The 19,885-nt window shown below is 35.5% G+C and overlaps 1 protein-coding gene across 1 annotated transcript in view; it reads left to right on the top strand.

Moving 5' to 3' along the window:
- Positions 1 to 19,885, top strand: part of LOC109102378 (ceramide kinase-like protein) — a 56,582-nt gene that overhangs the window by 27,657 nt on the left and 9,040 nt on the right. Inside the window, 3 exon segments of the mRNA XM_042731750.1 lie at positions 2,682 to 2,745; positions 8,444 to 8,586; positions 17,057 to 17,131. Coding sequence (XP_042587684.1) covers positions 2,682 to 2,745; positions 8,444 to 8,586; positions 17,057 to 17,131 — 282 coding nt within the window.

Below are 19,885 nucleotides of genomic sequence, written 5' to 3'. Positions count from 1 at the left end.
CATAGACATCCACACACTATTACACACACATCCGAACACACACCAAGCGCCCCCTGCTTTTGGGAAGGGGACTCCACAATCTGTGCTCTAATGAATGTGGCTACCTGATTCCAGAAGCCATTTAAACAGTAATAGAATCCGTTTCCTGATGATGTGCTCCCAAAGGCAGAGGCTGAGAGCTCGAGGTGGAGCCATTAAACAACATTTTACCTAATAGAAATTAAATATCTCATTCTGCCACTCGGAACGCAAAGCTTTGAGAATATACGTGATCGAATTAGCTCTATAGACTGAGAGATGAACAGGCAATATTAGCGAACTTTCACAATTGAGAGAAGCAATTACAGTGTGTAACTCAAGGCTATTTTCTGATAACTAAAGCTTATACATGGATATCTCATTTTTTGCACTTTTATGGTCATTTAAGAGTCTAATTTAGCATTTTATGTGATTAGACCAAGTAGAATGTGGCTCAGTCAGTTAAATGTGAGAAAGGTACCTGGGTTGTGGTTTTGTTTGGCAAGGTCAGGGCCACGTGATCCTTTAAGTTCACTTTAATTTGCAAGCTCTCCCCCTGCAGGTCAGCACTTAGAATTGAACTCAGAATGTCTGAAACAGCATACTAACATATTGCTATTTCTAAAGGTTTGAAGTCAGTATATATATTTTTAATTAATTGTTTTATTCAGCAAGGACATGTTAAATTGATTACAACTTTTTATCATTTTTACAAAATTCTTTATATATATATATATATATATATATATATATATATATATATATATATATATATATATATAATAATAAATTATGTTCTTTTGAACTATTTATTAGGGCTGTGCAATATATCAAAATTATCGAAATATCGCAAATGTACATATTGCAATATGCATATCGCTACAGCTTGCAATATTTGGGGCCATGAACAAAAGACAAAGAGAAAATCACTCACTGCTCTTACCTAAATAACTTTTGTAGCTTAAATAAAATCAGTGCATATTGAATTCATAGAGTAAATACTAAGCAGTGTTTTATTTTTCGTTTTTATTATTCAGTTCCTAAAATTATTACACTAATGCTAAAATGACATTTTTATGTAATGCTAGAGTAAAACACTACTGTTCACTTTCAGAAGTTGTTGTAGGGGTGCTTTCTTATTAGAATCAGAATCAGAATGAGCTTTATTCACCACTTAAATATGTGCAAACACAAGGAATTTGTTGTGGTTTTACAGGAACTCTTGGTACATACATACATAAATACAAATAAACATATATATATATATATATATATATATATATATATATATATATATATATATATATATATATACATATATATATATATATATATGACACAAGATAGTTATAGAAGTTCACAGAACTGACTCAGCAACAGCTGAGTATAACTGTTTCATCTGAGCATGTGGCACTTTAAGCATTATCGTATCGCATATCAAATATTGCATTATTTAATGAGTTATCACATATTGCTTTTATCTTCAATATCACACTGCCCTACTATTTATTTATCAAAGAATCCTAATCAAATCAAATGAAATTATCGTTTCTTGAGCAGCAAATCAGCACATTAGAAGGATTTCTGAAGGATCATGTGACAATGAAGACTGAAGTAATGAAAATTTATTTTTTTCCAACACATGATCCAATAACTCACAATAAATACATTTTAAAATCTATTAAAATAGAAAAGTAATTTTATGTGTAGTATTATTTCACAGTATTGCTGTTTTACAGTATTTTTGATCAAATAAATGCTGCCTGGGTGAAACACCTTTCAAAAACATAAAAAATTCTTAGTAACCCCAAATGTAATATGTGAGTTTCAGAAATGAATAAAACTCATACAGAAAAAAAAAATAAACAGTTTAATTTAAAGCTATAATCACATGACCTTCTGTCCCCACAATTGTGCGCAGGTTCTGTAGTCTGTGTGCTTCTTGTTTTGGAGCTGGTACCAGGAATAGCCAGGCATGTCATAATGAACAGACACAGCACTTGCATCTCTGTGTGCATCGTGAAACACATTCTTAAACAACAAAAAAACATCCATCTGCAAGTGTCACATCAGCCACGGTGAGCCCTTTGATGGTTGGTCACAGCTGGGACCCGCTCCATGGCGGAGGTGCCCCAGAAAATGCTAAGTGGGGCACGGGCGTGCACAATACCATCTGCGGCATGCCACCCCTCTTCCCCCGCATTCAGTGGCCTTCTTCCGTGCCACACAGGCCAGGGGTTACTGCCACACAACACCAAACCTGAATCCACAATTCTACTGGATCAAGCCTTAATCCAACAAACTGACCACATTTAACCCTATTTTTTTGGACCCGTGACCCTCTGATTATCTTGTTACTCAAGTTATGTCACAGCACTGCAGTTGGACACAGTGGATGCTGGGAACAATCTTGACCTTGTTTTGTACAGCTTGAGCAAGCTAAACACAAGAGCGGTCGCCTCTTTGTACCACAACTCATATTCTTGATTAAAAATGCAAACAGCATGCAAGTATAAATTCTGCTTTACAGCCAGGACCATATGTTCGGCTTAAGCCATTTGCCAATGCCTGGAAAAGGGTACTAAAGGCAGTTTGGAATGCTTTGGTTTAAAAAAAAAAAAAAAAAAAGAAAAAGAAAAACATTAACTCTTTCTTTTCCACAGTCACCAAAAGAAAGGGCCACGCACTGTCCATTCTGAAAGACTGCAGCTTGGAAGACTATGATGGGTATGTATACTTCATGACAACAACAAAATAATCTCCAATAGTATGATTCAGTCTATGAAAAAATTTAGCAGTGGGTTGGAGCAGTGCATTTTAACGATCATAAATATATGCTTTGCTTTTAAAACAGATATATTCTTTTTAAATCTTGTGTGTTTTATATATATATATATATATATATATATATATATATATATATATATATATATATATATATATATATGCATGCTAATAATTTACAGCAATACAATTTTTTTTTTCTCATGGGGTAATTCTAGCTAAGTAAAACTAAAACCAAGTAAATTAAATAAATAAAAAATACAATAAAAAAAAAGAAATAAAAGAAATGTTAACTTAAATATTAAAAAAATAATAATTAAACTAGGTAGCTCAGCTATTTGCCAAGGAAATATTTAACATTTTTATTTTAACGTGATGTACTAAAAATAACAAGTCAAATTATAAGTCAATTTATAAGTAAATTATAAGTATAAGTATAAGTATATATAAGTATAAGTCAAATTATAAGTAAATTATAAGTCAATTAATGAAATATACAAAGTCATATTTAAAAACAAAACTAATAAAAATGATAAATACGACAAAATGAAAATAGACAAATAAAAACTAATTTAAAGTAATAAAAAAATAGCAAAAGTAAACTGAACTAATTAAAGCGATAGAATTCTGTCATGAAAAGTGTCATTTATGGTAGTTTATGTCCAAGTTGCTCTTTTCCATACAGTAAAAGTAAATGGTGTCAGTCAAGATTTTGGTCACACTTTAGTTTGGGGACCAGTGCTCACTATTAACTAGCTATTAATTATGACTTTTACCTCAATAAACTCCTAATTTACTGGTAGTTCTAAACTAGTTAGTACAGTTGTTCAGTTTAGGTATGGGGTAGGATTCAGGGATCTAAAATACAGTCATGCAGAATAAAACATTAATATGTGCTTTATTAGTACTAATAAACAGCCAATATACCAGTAATATGCATGCTAATAAGCAACTACTTAATAGTTAAAAGTGGTCCCTAAACTAAAATGTTACCAAGATTTTTATTTAATTTTTCCCATGCATTTTATGCCTTTACTGGATAGGACAATATAGAGATCAGCCATAAAAGTGGTGAACAGAATCGGCAAAGGACTCGAGCCAGAAAACAAACTCAGGTCACTGTAGGTATGATTGCGCTGTATGTCAGAGTGCAGCTCAAGAGACTTTTGTTTCCGATGGGATTTATAATGAATAAATACATTTTAGTCTATTCATCACAGAAAGCTATCATACGGTTTCAGGAATATTTGTAATATAGCGCACAAGTTGCATGAAATGCATGTAGTCCTTTTGGGAGTTTGTCAACCTATGGTCACTATTCACTCTATGGAAGAGAACGGTCATTCTTTTATATAAGACAGCAAGGAAGAAAAAGGATGACAAAAGGAGAACTATGCCTTTAAAGGCTGTTTTATGATGTGAGTGAAGATGGCATGGATTCAAAGCCAGATGACAGAGTAATCCTGCCTCTCTCGAGGTGACATTTAGCCTTAATAAATAAAGTAGTGTTTGGGACAGAGAGAAGAGAGAGAGAGAGAGAGAGAGAGAGAGAGAGAGAGAGAGAGAGAGAGAGAGAGAGAGAGAGAGAGAGAGAAAGGCAGAGGTGGATTTTTGCAAAATGAGTGATAATACTTTGATTGGAGCGGCGTGCCACAGGGCCCAGTGCGGAGCTCTCCGGTAGAGCAGGTCTCTCCGGTGCGGCTCGGCAGGTGGCTCCTTAATTACCTGTTCTGGAAGCAGTGATGAAGTACCGCCATCCAGCCGACCGCGGGTGCGGGGCATCGCTCACACCACATCGTACGGTCTCTCTCCGTGTGCTCCAGTACTTCTCACAATTAGCTCCTCTTAAATATCTCCGGCCCCGGCTTAACGCTCATCCGTTACTGCTGCCCTACTGTTCCACTGCATCCTCTGGGCTCAGTGGGAGGGGACATGCTGGGTCTGGCACAGTGGTCTTTGATTAAAAACACAGCGTGCAGGTTCACGGCAATGACATAGGGGCAAGGGCAAGCGCCGAGTGAAGAACACATTCACGTTGAATGGTGATTAATCTGTGGTGTATGAAGGTGGGAAGAGGGCTTGGTGGCCGGGTTCTTGCGAATCTAGAAATAAAGAGATCAGACACTGTAAGAGGTCGAAGTGGAACTTCAACAGTAAGATGAAGTTTGCACAGGAAGACGTAAAACCACAGGGTTGAGGATCAAAGACATGGTGTCGGTATTACTGTGAGGCCTGTAGGGCTGGGTGGTATCACAATATATTTACTGACGATAGAGATGTGTGCGGGACTGCTTTATATAATTTATATGTGAGAGTGATGAAGAAACATGGAGGGACGAGAAAATAGAGAGCATGAAGTATTCTAGATGAAGTCCAGATGAGGAAAAACGGGTCGATTTTTGTGGTTTATAGCAATTTGCCACATTAATATTCAATTTAACTGATGTGAAGCTGTTTTTTGCACCAAGTGCAGAAAAAAAGAGTGGAACATTTTTTTTGAAAAGAGAAAATATTTATGATTACTTTCTGCTTTAATATTAATAGAAATACATATTTCTAAAATTATCTTTTTGTTACTATTTGGGGTCTGTTTTTTTTTCTTTAATGTTAAAGTTTCTTAGGCTCACCATGGCTGTATTTATTTTATCAAAATGAAGTAAAAACTTTAATACTGTGAAATATTATTACTATTTAAAATAACTATTTTCTGTTTGAATATATTATAAATGTAATTTATTCCTGAGAGGGTAAGGCAAATTGACTGACTTGTACTGAAATGTACTGATATATAATTTAATACAAATTCTGATCAGATTATATAACTGCCTAAAAAAGAGCAATATTAAATCACAGATTAATGTAATCGATAAAAGTGATTACATTAAACCTACAGAATAAAAAAAAAAAAACCTCAACTCAAAGTAATGCTACTAAAAAATGTACTTATAGGTGAAGTGTGTAAAAATACAGTAACTGCAAATGTTTTTTCTAACACTGAACAAACAGAAACATCCACCTTGGCTGAGCCAATTTTACTGTGTAGAGCTGCTCAAACACTTCAACCAACAAATACCTTGTAGTTTTCTCTGCATGTTTAGCTGAAATGAGAGAAAACATTTTAACATTAAGTTAGTAGCAATACTGCTTTAGTTACTCCTCACTGTTATGACCTTGTGGCATCATACATCATATCTTTGCACTTATGCTAATAGATTTCATTACAGATAATAGATTTCTCTTGTTCCTGTACAGCTTAACGCTGACGATAATGCCTGGAATTTCGACATCAGTCATGATCTGTCTGTGTATTCCAATTTCACAAAGCTTATTCTTTATCGAGGATTATAGAAATGATGCTCTGATGATTTTTGTTGAAATTTAATTTTCTGTCAGCATGACAAATCACTGAGGATATCTAAGCTACTTAACCCGAGGGGAGGAAAAAAGAGAGAAAAAAAGATCACACTTTCTGTTGTTTGCTAAACAGGATAATCTTCAAGCAGGGAATTTGTCAGTACAATTGTTACAGCAACATGGGGCATGTTTCAATCACATGCTACTGCCACACATAGCGGTCTTCACAAGGATAGTTCACTCAAAAAATAAAAATTGTCATCATTTAGTCACTCTCATGTTGTTCCAAATCTGTATGACTTTCTTTCTACTGTAGAACACAAAAGAAGATATTTTGAAAAGTCAGTTATTGTACATACACACACACACACACACACACACACACACACACACACACACACACACACACACACACACACACACACACACACACACACATATATATATATATATATATATATATATTTCAGTAAGCTTTATCAAGGGGATAATACTAGCCCAGATTTTACATAACAGCTTGGCAAGAACAATTCATAGTGTTTTTTTATTAGAAACATTAAAACACACCATCTTCAACACCTCAGCAAAAGCAAAAGAAAAGAAACTTTAATAATTCCCCTCATCCCATTTTTCCCTGTCTAGGAAATGTGTTACAGCGCTCTAAACTCAGTCCCCTGTCCTCATTCCTCTGAACTCGATTAATTAACCTCTGAAGAATTAATTCTGCAAAGGTAATACTAATCACACGTTTTTTCATTAATAGATCATCACTCATTAATTACTTCAGCAACTGATGCTTCCACCAGTTTAAATGGAGTGCTGTTTCAGTTATGTCTCACGTGCCACACACAATAGACGTTAAAGTGATGGCACATCAGCGATAGATGCAATTATTCCCCTCACACATTTATGGTAATTATCAGCACCCTGAATGGAAAGACCTTATTTGTGCAAATTTTAATGCCGTCACATTGACTGCTGATAGATGTGAAGTGAGATAAGTGCCGCAATATTAGACTGACATACAGCGTTGAGGAACGTTACTTTTATGTAATCAGTGTGTTACGTTACTTTTGCATTAGTTTTCCTAACCTTCAGCTCTCCAATACTCCCTTTCCTTCAAAATGGAAGCCGTATGCTTGACTTTCAGGCATTTTTATATTGAAAATTATATTATATATTTTATAATATGCTCTCAGACAAAAAACAAAAGTACAAAACTGGGGCAGTACACTTTCAAAAGTTACTAATATGTACCATTGGGGAGTAAATAAAGTATCTCGATTTACCTTTGTACCATTGCAAAATCGTGTAATTGATCTAATTAACATTCATAATCAGTTGACTGCCCTACATGCAACATGTTAACTTCAACAGTGAACCTTGGTTAATGTGGAATGGGACTTGTTCATCTCGACCTCATCCGTCATTCCCATAAAGCTCTGCATTGTCTCTGCATGTCGTGTGTTTGGTGAGGCCTCTAGGTTGAAGCTTTAACCTCTACAGATGAAGATAAGGCACAGTCTCTGACACCTGCCAAAAGGATCACAGTTAGTCCCTTCCACTCCTCCATAAAATAACCCAAAGGTGAATAGGTGAGCTTTGATGTATCGCTTAATATTTACTATCCCGATTTGGTAGATTCGCAGCGTCCTTCGAGGCTTAACATATATGTCGGATCAAAACATTGCAGTCAGATTTATCCCAAACACCTGCGACTGCAAGGTCACAGAACTCATTTTGTGAGTGGCATGACTACTTGCTTATTAGTGCTGGCCGTGTCTGCTAAACAAATCTATTTGTGAGATTGTACAGTATTGCTAAAGGGCATTTCTGAATTAAATGTAATCAGCTTTACTAGGCTGTGTTCATTTATTAGTAATGTGCTTAAAGCAGATTAGTGGGCTCAGCCGTTTTTAATTATTTATTTTGCTGCTGAGATCTGACAGATTTTCTGCTATTCTTGAAAAAAAAAAGGACATTTCCCAATTAGAAAACACGCCTTCCACGGTTTAATCTATTGTTCAATACGACGTAATGGGAATTATGGTTTTCATTAATTGAAATGGATTCCTCTAATAAAGACTTGCTAGGAAATTTTAATCATATTTAAGGAATAACTGTGCCATGTGTTATCTGTATATTCAATCAAATACTCGTCCATATGGATTTACATTTATCCACATATGAGTGAACAACAGCCTAATTGTTACATGTGTGTTAGCCAGCCCTTGGCCATGAGTTTGGGTCACATGACTCACTGCCCATCCGTTTGCTTTCTCTCTAGTGTGGTATGTGTTGGGGGAGATGGCTCTGTAGCTGAGGTGGCCCACGGGTTGCTTCTCCGGGCCCAGATGGACGCTGGGAGGGACACAGATTCCATCTTCACGCCTGTCCAAGCAGCACTTCCTCTCGGCATAATACCAGCAGGTGAGGATCAGGGGTGGTGTATCTCTTTCTCCTGCAGCTGTCCCCAGTACAGCCCAAAACGTCCAGCTCTTCTCAAGAGAGTGCATGCGAATCAGCTCTCGGTCCTCGCTGAGTCAACACGAATTCAAAATTGACCCAATTTGCTTTTATTACACACGTTTCTGATCTTCCTGTGCATAATTCATCATATGCATTAAACACTTTACATATACAGTACATGTTATTCTGAAAGTAAGAAAAATTTTTTAGTTTTGCATATTTATATCAATATATCTCTGGCTTTTTCCAGATGATGTCACAAAACCAAATCTTTAACCCCTCCCCCTCAAACCGCCCGGCTCTATTCTAGTATGTTACACTCACTTTCCAAAACACAAATTCCCAGTGGTTATTCCTGTTGAATATCATGTTTCAGAAGTACAGCAGAGTATGGAAGTAAATACCAATTTTACTTGCATAATCTGTAAAAGTATTTTTATATATATATATAAATTAAGTTAAATATTAAAAACAAAAAAAATAATCATAATATAAATTATATATAATAGTTTCTGATACAATTGTCTATGTGCGTGTATATGAACACACACACACACACACACACACCAATTATACTTGAATAATCTGTAAATTTCATATTTCTAATAACAAATGTAATTTTCACCAAATAAATAAATACAAAAAATAACTAAATAATAATAATAATAGTTTCTTGTCTTTAAGATCAAGTATAAATTCTGTAAAATTATATTATACTATATTATCAGATTGAAACTAATTATACTTGAATAATCTGTAAATTACATATTTCTTGTAACACATATGTCATTTTCACCAAATAAATTAATACATAAATATAAAAAATGTAATACAACAACAACAACAATTATTATTATTATTACTATTATTATTATTATTATTATTATTATTATTATTATTATTATTATATGATTATTATTATTATATAAACACATTAATTATATCTTATGTTTTATATTATACAGTATTATTTATTTGAAGCCAACTTCACTTGAATAATCTTAAAAATGACATATTTTTAATGACATTTATTTTTTTATCAAATAAATACAAAAATACTTAATAATAATAATAATAATAAGTTTATTGTCTTATTGTATACTTAGATTAATTAATTATAAATTATGTAACATATTATACTATATTATCAGATCAAAACTAATTTTACTTGAATAATCTGTCAAATTAATTTTATTATTAAACTTAAAAAAAAAAAAAATTATGAGAACACTAGCATACGTTTACATCCTCAAAAAAGACAAAGACTAAAAGCCACAAACAATTTTGAGGTACTTAAATACATTCATGAGGTTTTTAAATGAAGAAACTAAAATAAAACCTATAATTGATAATCACAGCATGTCAAAATATGAGTAAAACATGATAATGTATAGCAACAGCCTTGTGGGTAAACCATGCGACTTTTTATGCTTCATTCCGACACTAAAACAATCAGAGGCGTGCTGCCAATTAAAAATCGAACCCTGTAGTAATTTCGGTCTCTAGTTTCTGTGCTGTCAGAATTATTTAGTTTGATTGTGTTCTGAAACTCCTCTAGCAAAAACAAACAGGCAGCTCATAACAGCAGCAAGCGAGTGTATCATTATCAAATTGATTTAATCACAGTCAGGCCTCTGAATGGCCCACTCGCACACTGAGTTAATTGCCTTCAAGAGTGTCTGAAATGGAGCATCCTCTATTTGACTCTCCTTTGCTGCCTTTGAAACGGACTCCATTGGCCTTGGATCAGCGGCCCAGAGCCCTGCGTATTGCACACACTCACACAGGACTGACTAAGCTCAGATATTTTCTCTTTTTTTGCGGGAGTGTGGCACAAACCAACCCCAAAGAGCTGCCAAACTGGGCTGGGAAGAGGAGGGGAGAGCAGGGTAGATGGGTACGGTAGCGGCCCGTACTTTTTTGGCCAAGAGATTGACCTTCACTTGTCATTTCAGGCACAGCAAAATGGAGTGCTGTTGTTAGGAGCAATGGAAGCCCTCCAACTCCACACCCCCTGCAAACTGACCGTACCAGGGTCATGCTTTCTCTTCATTAGTGCCGAATCCCAAGGGAGTATTTGTAAACAGTTTCCTGTCACAAATGCATAGGGGAAAAAAACGACCCCCTGCTTCTGCAGTTTTTTCTGTGCAGGTTTGGATGTGTCGTTTGGTGTGACATCAGACCCAGGTCAATCCTCAGGGATAGAGGAAATGGAGTCAAATTGCCTCTCTTTGTTACAGCTTTGCAAAAACACCCATGTAAACTCTTAAAAATAAAGGTTTCCAAAAGGGGGCTTTCACAGCGTTCCCTTAGAAGAACCATTACTGGACTTCTTCATTAATCAGATCCTAAAAGAACCATGATATTCTTGGTGTGAACAATATTTTAATAAGCTACATTCTTTAAGACAAAAGTTCCAAAAGGTTTTTTTTTTTTTTGCAGTAGAAGAACCATTTTGGGTTCTTCAAAGAACCTTTCGATTTTCTTCAAAGAACCTTTTTTTTTTTTTTTTTTTTTTTTTGTTAGTGTGAAGAACATTTTATAATCTAAAAAAAACTTTTTCCACTATAAAGATCCTTTTGTATAATGAAAAGTTTCCATGGATGTTAAAGGTTCTACATGGAAACATCAATGCCAATGAAGAACCTTTATTTCAAGAATTGAACAAACCTTTTGTGCAGTCGAAACATTCAATGGACATTAAAGCAATAGTTCACCCAAAAAAGAAAATTTGATGCCCAGGGCATCCAAGATGTAGGTGACTTTATTATGATTTTTAGCTTCAGGCGTTGCAGTCTCTCAGTTGTACAATGCTTGGCAAATTGTAACAGAATCTATGAGAGAGAAAAAAAGCATGCACAGAAAAATCCAAATTAAACCCTGTGGCTCGTGACAATACATTGATGTGTAAAGACACAAAACAATCGGTCTGTGCAAGAAACTGAACAGTATTTATATTGTTTTTTTACCTCTGATTCACGCAATGTCCGAACTGTTTTTGAAGGGATTTGAAGAGTATTTATTTTGTTTTTTCATCTTATTCTTGTTTGCTTTACGGTGGATCGCAGACTAGTAAGTGCATTACCGCCACCTATCTCTCAAGTGGACCATTGACACTGTGTTAATGGGCCATTTGAGAGATAGGTGGCGGTAATGCACTTATAAGTATGCGATCCGCCATAAAGTAACCAAGAAGAAGATATCTCACGCACCTGCTGCTGTGAAGTGTATTCACAAAAGTTCTAACAGTTCAGACATTGCGGGAATCAGTCTTTACACATCAATGTTTAATATGGATTTGTTTGTGCATGTTTTTTTTTACTCTTTTAGATTCTATTACCATTACCAAATATTGTACTGCTGAGAGACTGCAATGACTGGAGCTAAAAATCATAATTTGTGTTCTACTGAAGAAACAAAATCACCTACATCTTTGATGCCCTGGGGGTAAGCAGATAAACATCAAATTTTCATTTTTGGTTGAACTATCCCTTTAAAGGTTCCTAATGGAACCATTGATGAAAAGGTACCATGGATGTTAAAGATTCTACATGGAAAAATTGATGCCAATGAAGAAACTTTATTTTTAAGAATGTAAAATTTTGTGCAATGGAAAGGTTCAATGGAGGTTAAAGGTTCTTCATGGAAGGATCTATGCCAATAAAGAACCTGAATCAGCTATAGTGATTTACTGCAAGTAATTACCATGTGCACATCAATAAAATATACAAGAAATAAAATAATTATCTTAGCTGGAAAACAGACTAGCTTCTTTAACAATTTAATTAGTAATTTTTAAGCTCCTTTTTGTCAGTATCCATAACACAAGTCAAGTTGAACAAACATTCGAGTTTTTCTTTTTCGAAAGACTAATCTAATTACAAAGAGCGTTTCAAATATACCTTCTGTACACAATGCAGGATAAACATGCAAAAATACAGCACCCAGCCCAATTAAAGGCTTTCCCACTGCACCATAGTATATACTCCTCCTTGGTACGTATAGCATATAAATTGCAGGCTTCTAATTAATTTGCCTGCTTTTAAGGGTTTCAGGGGGACTGTTAATTTCTTTGATATTCCAGGCAAAGAACCAAAATGTTGGTGCAGTTTCCACGAGACTCTTAGACATGCTTGACTAGCGAGTCATTGCATCACATTCATCTGCCTGGATGAGGGAGACATTAACTGCCTTATGAATATTCATGCTGTCTGCTTAATTAAGTTAATTGTTCTGCAGAAGTGCTCGCACTTCCAAGGACAATTTTTTCTCTCTCTCTCTCTCTCTGTTTCTCCCCCACATCTCTCTCTTTCAAAGCCCCCTTCCTTCCTATTCGCCCCCCTACTCTAATATCTGGGCGCTACTACCATTCGTCACCGGGTTCTGGAATGGAGATGGGTAATATATGGAACTCCCGATGATGTTGGCACAGGCTGTTGCTCTGAGCCTTGCGGGAGAGACAGATGCACAGATGCTTGAAATATAGTGTTACTGCACGGCAGCAGTGCTACAGACACCACCCAACAACAAAAGAACAAAACGATCAATGTCAAACACCAAAAAACATTGTCTTACGTGCAGTAAATACAATGTGGAATGCAACAAAACTTGGGCAAACCTCAAGTGGGCTTTACCAGATCTCTGTTAGAAATGCTAATTTTAGCATTCAGATAATGAGTTTTTAATATCACACTCACTGAGACTGTTAAGTAACCGCATTCATTATATTTCTTTTAATTGGCGGTAGACCAAGCGCTCCTTATATTACAGATTCTCACATGCCTATTGCTTGCACTGGAATTTATCCCTGCAGAACTCACTTTGCTAAAGCCACAGCTTGACGTTTACGATGGGGAGTGATATCAGCTCTGTTCCGAAACCTAGTGAGCTGCCTACGTAGGCAGTATTTTAAGATGTAATATGCATGCTCCTGATGTGAAGGCTGTTTCAAAACGAAACTATGTGCATCAGGCCAAATTCTGAAGCATCTTCATGCTGAGAAGGCTAACCCATAAATGAGAGAAAAAAAATAAAAAAAATAAAATAAAAAAAAAATAAGATGGGGTATACTATATTATACTTTAAATATAACACTGTAAAAAATTGTGATCAATACTTCATGGTAACATGTTTTTCTATTATTTTAACTCTTCAATTTCACCTTTTTTTATACAAGATTCAGCTCAATTTTTTAAGTCAGTTTAATATGTCAAATTTATATAGCTATTGTGATTGTACTTAAAAATTTGAGGCAGCAACTGAACTTAAGTTAAGTAGGTGGGAATTTTTTACAGTGTACAGAAAACTATTTACAGTAAAATGTGAATTCGATTAAAAATTATTAAAATTATATTTAATTGTATTCAATTATTTTATTTTATATATTTTTTTCCAAATCAGTGTGCTATGTCTTTGTTGTTGACATTTTCATGACAATTAAGCACATTTTTCAAAACAATTGCATAATGACATTTTGTTTTCATTGCCAAACATTTTTTTTAAAGCTAGAATTAGGATTAATTCATTTCAGTACAATAAAACTACAATATCATCTACATAACATTTAAATAACTATTTGGGGAGAAAATGATCTTAATTGTATAAAAAAATAAAAATCAATCCTCATTATCACAATACAATAAATCTAATCATTACTGCAATGAGGGTGGGGGGGGGGGGTATAATTTTCATTCTCACAGACACTGTAATAAAAAGCACTTTTTTAAGGCAGCATGAATGAAATAAAAATTTGATTAACAGTCATGAAAACATCACGATACTCAAACAGCATTTGAATGGAATCCACTGAAGGGCCTACTGCGCTCATTATCAATTACCACTAAACACAAAAACATTAAATGCTCTGAAAGTTTATTAATTTAATATGGGGCAAATATCTCTTCTGCAGAAGGCTCAGAGATACAAATTTTCTGAGTGTTTTATTGAGTTTGGCAACAAGTATTGCCTTATGTTTTACCTTTTGTTTTAATTTTAATGGGACATATAATAATAAATATACAAAACACTTCTGAAAAAAAAAAGTCACGACTCGTGAAACAATGCCATGTCTGACGCATACAGGATGTACTCATCTGATTAATCTACTGAGTACTCATGTAAACAAAATGACTAAAATGTCCATCCCTAGTAGCTAGTAGACAGTACAGCAGCTCACTGTTTTGGAAGTCAGTCCGTCAGACGCTGTTACCTTTCCCGAGTCGAGGCTCAGAGCCGGGCTTTTGTGTTGAAATCATCACAACATATGGAAACTCCCGGAGAGGCCAGGAAGCATCATGGATGTGTTTGTGAGGGAGGGCTACATTACCAGTGACCTGGTAGGTGGGAAGAGGCACATGTACTTGCAGCCAAATTCAGTTGGAGTGTGAGTGTGTGTCCAGCACTGTAGGCCTGGCTGTCTCTATCGGCAGAAAGGGAGGGAACGGTTTCATCCAACACCTCCGTCCTGTTCTCATTTACAGACATTTGCTTTCATACCCTGTTGATCTGAGCAAACACACTGGCCAGATAACTGCATGAAAGGAAATGCCTACTCACCCGACAAGGACAAGCCTCTCTCTGCTGTTTGTCTCTGGTAGTAATCAGTACAAATACACACACCTGTTCTCCCTTCGCAAGCTGCCAGCAAGGTAAACCACCTTAATTGGCACAAGGCGATATTAACTTAAATTAATGCCCTTTAACAAAGTCCTCATCCTGTAATGATTAACTTTATCTCACTCATTAGATGGGCGAAGCTGCTGCTGTTTTTAAATCAATGCTGCGTCCCAACTCACATACAATCTAAACAGTGTGCCAGACGAGATTTAGTGTGTCCCAAATCACAGGACATTGACAATAATATTGCAAACTTGCCTGATATTTCCTAATGGGTGAATCTTAAGACCGTAAGACCTTTATTTCCTGTTTAACCTTAAAAACAAATATGTGGCACAGTATTCAAATGATCTCATAGACTCAGCATTTGTCTAATGAGAAAGCTTTATTTATGAAACAACATTGTGAAATTGACAAATCAAGTCTTGTGTACAATATTGTGATTATAATGGATAAAATATTGTTATTTTAATATACACTGTAATACAATTATCTACTGTTTGGACACAAAGGCAGCATACATTACATTACATTAATAAAACGTCTGTCATATTTATATACTGAATTCAAAAGGAAAAATATCTTCAGAAATAGTTGCATTTTTAGGATCATAATATAATATAATATAATATAATATAATATAATATAATATAATATTTTCTGCTTTTTTGTTGGTGGGGTTACAACCATTGGTCGACACAAGTTTTTAAAATTAAAGGCAACATAAATTATATATAAAAAAAATTATGATTATGTGTACTTACAAATTTCATATTTGACTATTAAAATAATATAATATAATATAATATAATATAATATAATATAATATAATATAATATAATATAATATAATATAATATAATATAATATAATATAATTAGCCTAATATTGCCCATAACTTCTTTTGCTATGACATTTGTGGACAAGTGAACAAGTATTTTTTTTGCAGTATGTCACAACAGCGTCACTACAGATTCATAAGCACTTTTCAAAGTACATGGTTTTAGTGCATAGTGTATCAATTTAATAGAAATAATTTCAAAATCAGCTGAAATGTATCTTTTAATATTGTTATGCTCTGAAAAGAAAACATGCTAAACAAAGAAAACTGCAATTAGAGAATATAAAGGCCATAGATTGTTGTTCACTTTAAATGAGCCGTGATTGGTCGAACAGAAATTGAATGGACAGGTTCCCATTCTGTTCCCTGTAGCAGGTGCTGGAGAACATTGATATGCAGAGGAGAGAGTCTACTATAATAAAGCAAAGCTACATTTTTTCACATTTCTGTAGCCATTCTTAATGGAATCTCATCACTCACTGAGAGTAAACAGTGTCTGTGCAGGGATACACACTATAGCAAACATCATGGGACCATATGCCACAGCATTCAGATGGTCTCATAGCATCAGCATCAGTGTGTGTCTAACGAGAAAAAGCTTTATCACAAAATCACCTGTGCGGAGAACAGAATTTATCCAAATAGAAAGCTTGCTTGTTTATGAAATGCACAAGTCCATTTAAAGGAACAGTTTACCCCAAAAGCAAATCCAAATCTGAATGCTGTGTCTGTGGCACACAAGAAAAATACTGATGAATCTTAACTCAAGTTATTTTCTTACCAAGACTCAAGCTCCAAAAAAAAAAAAAAAAAAAAAAAAAAAAAAAAAAACCACAATGCAAGTCAATGGGGACTATCTCTTTAAGTAATAATATTGTCGTATGAACTACGTTTTTGGTTCTTTTAGTGTGTTTTGGGGCTAAATCGCTATAAACTATTACACAGTGTTAAAATGTGTTTAATTATCCCTCTATAGGTTCTACTGATGTGGTGGCCTGCTCCGTGCATGGGATAAGACGAGCTGTGACTGCAGCCTTGCACATCATCATGGGTATGTTTTTTTTTTTTTAATTTTACATTTTCTTTCTCTCCTTCATGCATGAGCTTCTAGTTATTCTCTAGCCTGTACGCTAACAGTAAGGCCTCGAGGAACCATGGGACTCAATGGAGCACAAATATACATGACAATAATACGTAAATGGGATTCATATTTACTTTTCAATTCCACTGAGTTATGTGTGTAGGGGCAACGGTTTCATTTTCACCCATTAGAAGTCTCTCTCCCTCTTTTTAGTGTATCATAATGGCGGCGCATGCGGTGGCTCTCTGTAATCTGTTGTTTAATTAGAGTGCACAGACTGTTGTTATGGGGGCCGAGAGAAGACAAACCCCCCGCACGGGCTCTGCCTCTCCAGCTTTGGAGATCATGGTTAACAGGTCCCATGGAACGAGAGACAGTCCCGGGAGAGGTGGAGATACGTCTGTCGTCAATCACCCGTACGGTCCCGCCACAAACACTGAGTTTCTTTGACGTTGCTGTGGGCCGTCGTTGGAAGTGTTACTTCTGGCTGGCAGTGTTCACTTTGGCTTTAGTGCTGCGTGTTCCTGTCTGTCTGTCTTTCTGCGAGGCGTTTTTGAAGTTAGCACCAATATGTCTGGGCCATTGTGTCGACTGTGCAAGCTCTCCTGGGCTTAGCTTAACAGACAAGCGGATTTGGCTTGTGTCAGGGGATTACATGCACAAGCTAAGCTTGCATCCTCCAAAAAAAGAAAAAGAACATGTACTGGCAAAAAATTTTCTTTACAGCTGAATTACGACTGGGATGAACGCAATCAGAACCGCACAATAGAATTAGAGAATCAGTTGTGTGTCAGTTGAGCGAGTTAATGAGGATTTTTTTTGTTGTCACTGTATCGTTTTTTTTTTTTTTCTTTGTGGATTATTGAGAAATGATTATCTGGTTATATTTTTGTTTTCCAATAACAGGCTTCATATGAAGTTCCATGTTGCGTTAAATGAATGGTTCCCCCAAAAATGAAAATCCTGTCATCATTTACTCACCCTCATGTTGTTCCAGAACGCTTCTGGAGAAGACAAAAGGAGCATTTTAGGGAACCGTCATATTGTTAAATTTTCATACAATGACAATCAAACTTCAAAATGTACAAAAACAGCATAAAAAGCAACATTACCATTAGTCCAAATGACTCATCTAAAGCTTTGGGTGAAGAACAGGCTGACAGTTCACCCAAAAATTAAAACCCTGTCATTTACTCACTCTCATGTCATTACAGAATGCTGTATGCAGTTAGTTTCTTCTGCAGAAGACAAAAGAAGAATTGTTAGTGAATTTTCACAGGTCTTTTCCATAAAATGACAACCAGGGTTCAAAATTTACAAAAAACAAATATAAAAAGCACCATAAAAGTGGTCCATATGACACAAACACTATTCATTTGTCATTTGAAGTCATATTATTTATCATTTATCATTATCATTTAATTTAATTTAATTTAATATTATAGCTTTGTGTGAAAACAGACTGAATTAAAGGGATAAATGAAAATTCTATAATTATTTACTCACTCTTCCAGAATGATATATGCATATTTACATCTGTAGAAGACAAAAAGGAGATTTTAGGGAATCTTCACATAGCTTTTTTTAATACAATGACAATTAATATGACTCATGCACTATATTCTAAGACTTATAAGATATCTAAGACAGTTAACCCAAAAAAGATAATATTCTGTCATAATTTACCCTCATTTTGTTCCAAATACTTGACGTTGTTTCTTCCGTGGAACACAGATATATTGAAGAATGTCTGTGTTTTTGGAGTTCTATGTTGTTCTTTCATTGTATGGACAAAAAACGGTTAAAACATTCATATTTTTTTGGTGTGTTTCACAAAAAGAAAAAAAAAAGAGTCATGCATGTTTGTATAAACCCTTTAAAAGCACAAAACTGGATTGTGTGACAAAATGGGATGACAAACCCTCAGAACCGGTGCTGCCTAAAACTCTGTGGCCCATTTTTGTTCTCGCTTGGCTACAGACTCGGATGATTAACCGCAATCTGACCTCCACGTGTGCGAGAATGCGTCTCATCATTAAGTCCTAAGAATTGAGCCATATGGTATTGTAACTCATAGCTTTTGACTAAAGGGAGGTGTGAGTTTTAAGAACGAGTGCTGAATTTCTTTTGTTCGCTGAGATTGGCACCTTCTCTATGCACCGCGGTACGCTCGCCATCTCAGCAGGAACGTTCAGAAACATCCTCGTACGTCGTGATTAATTGCTCCATCAAAACATTGTGGCTCTCGGTACGAACCGCTGAGCTAAGTGTAGGCACTCGCTCAACAAAAGACAGCTTTTCCTTAGAAGACATTCTGACTTGCAGGCATTTGGTGTCTTATGTTAAGCGAACTGAATGAAAACCACGTTTTCCCCTTTCTGTACTACACAAAATGTCTGGCTTTTGTCGCTGCGAGGCACAAGAGAAACATCAACAGCACATAAGACACCTGACACGAATGAGAGCGTAATGCCCATTTAGGAGGACCAATATAGGGCTTGTTCATTTCTAATTAAGCAATATTTACGCATGTGAATAAGGCCAACTGGCGGGATTTGGAAGGATCGGATGAATAATTCATTAGCGGGGAGAGTGTATGCATAGGGAGACAGAAGGAGGTCAGGAATGCGCCGGGCTACGGGGACTGGACTCAACCAATGGGCCACCAGATCCAGTCATTCCTGTTCACTTCGACATATGCAGTGAATTAACTCAAGAGATGTC

This window comes from Cyprinus carpio, chromosome B9 (assembly GCF_018340385.1).
Source record: "Cyprinus carpio isolate SPL01 chromosome B9, ASM1834038v1, whole genome shotgun sequence".
Classification (NCBI taxonomy): Eukaryota; Metazoa; Chordata; class Actinopteri; order Cypriniformes; family Cyprinidae; genus Cyprinus; species Cyprinus carpio.
The sequence above is the reverse complement of the archived record's forward strand: the minus strand, read 5'-3'. Positions and strand labels throughout refer to the sequence as shown.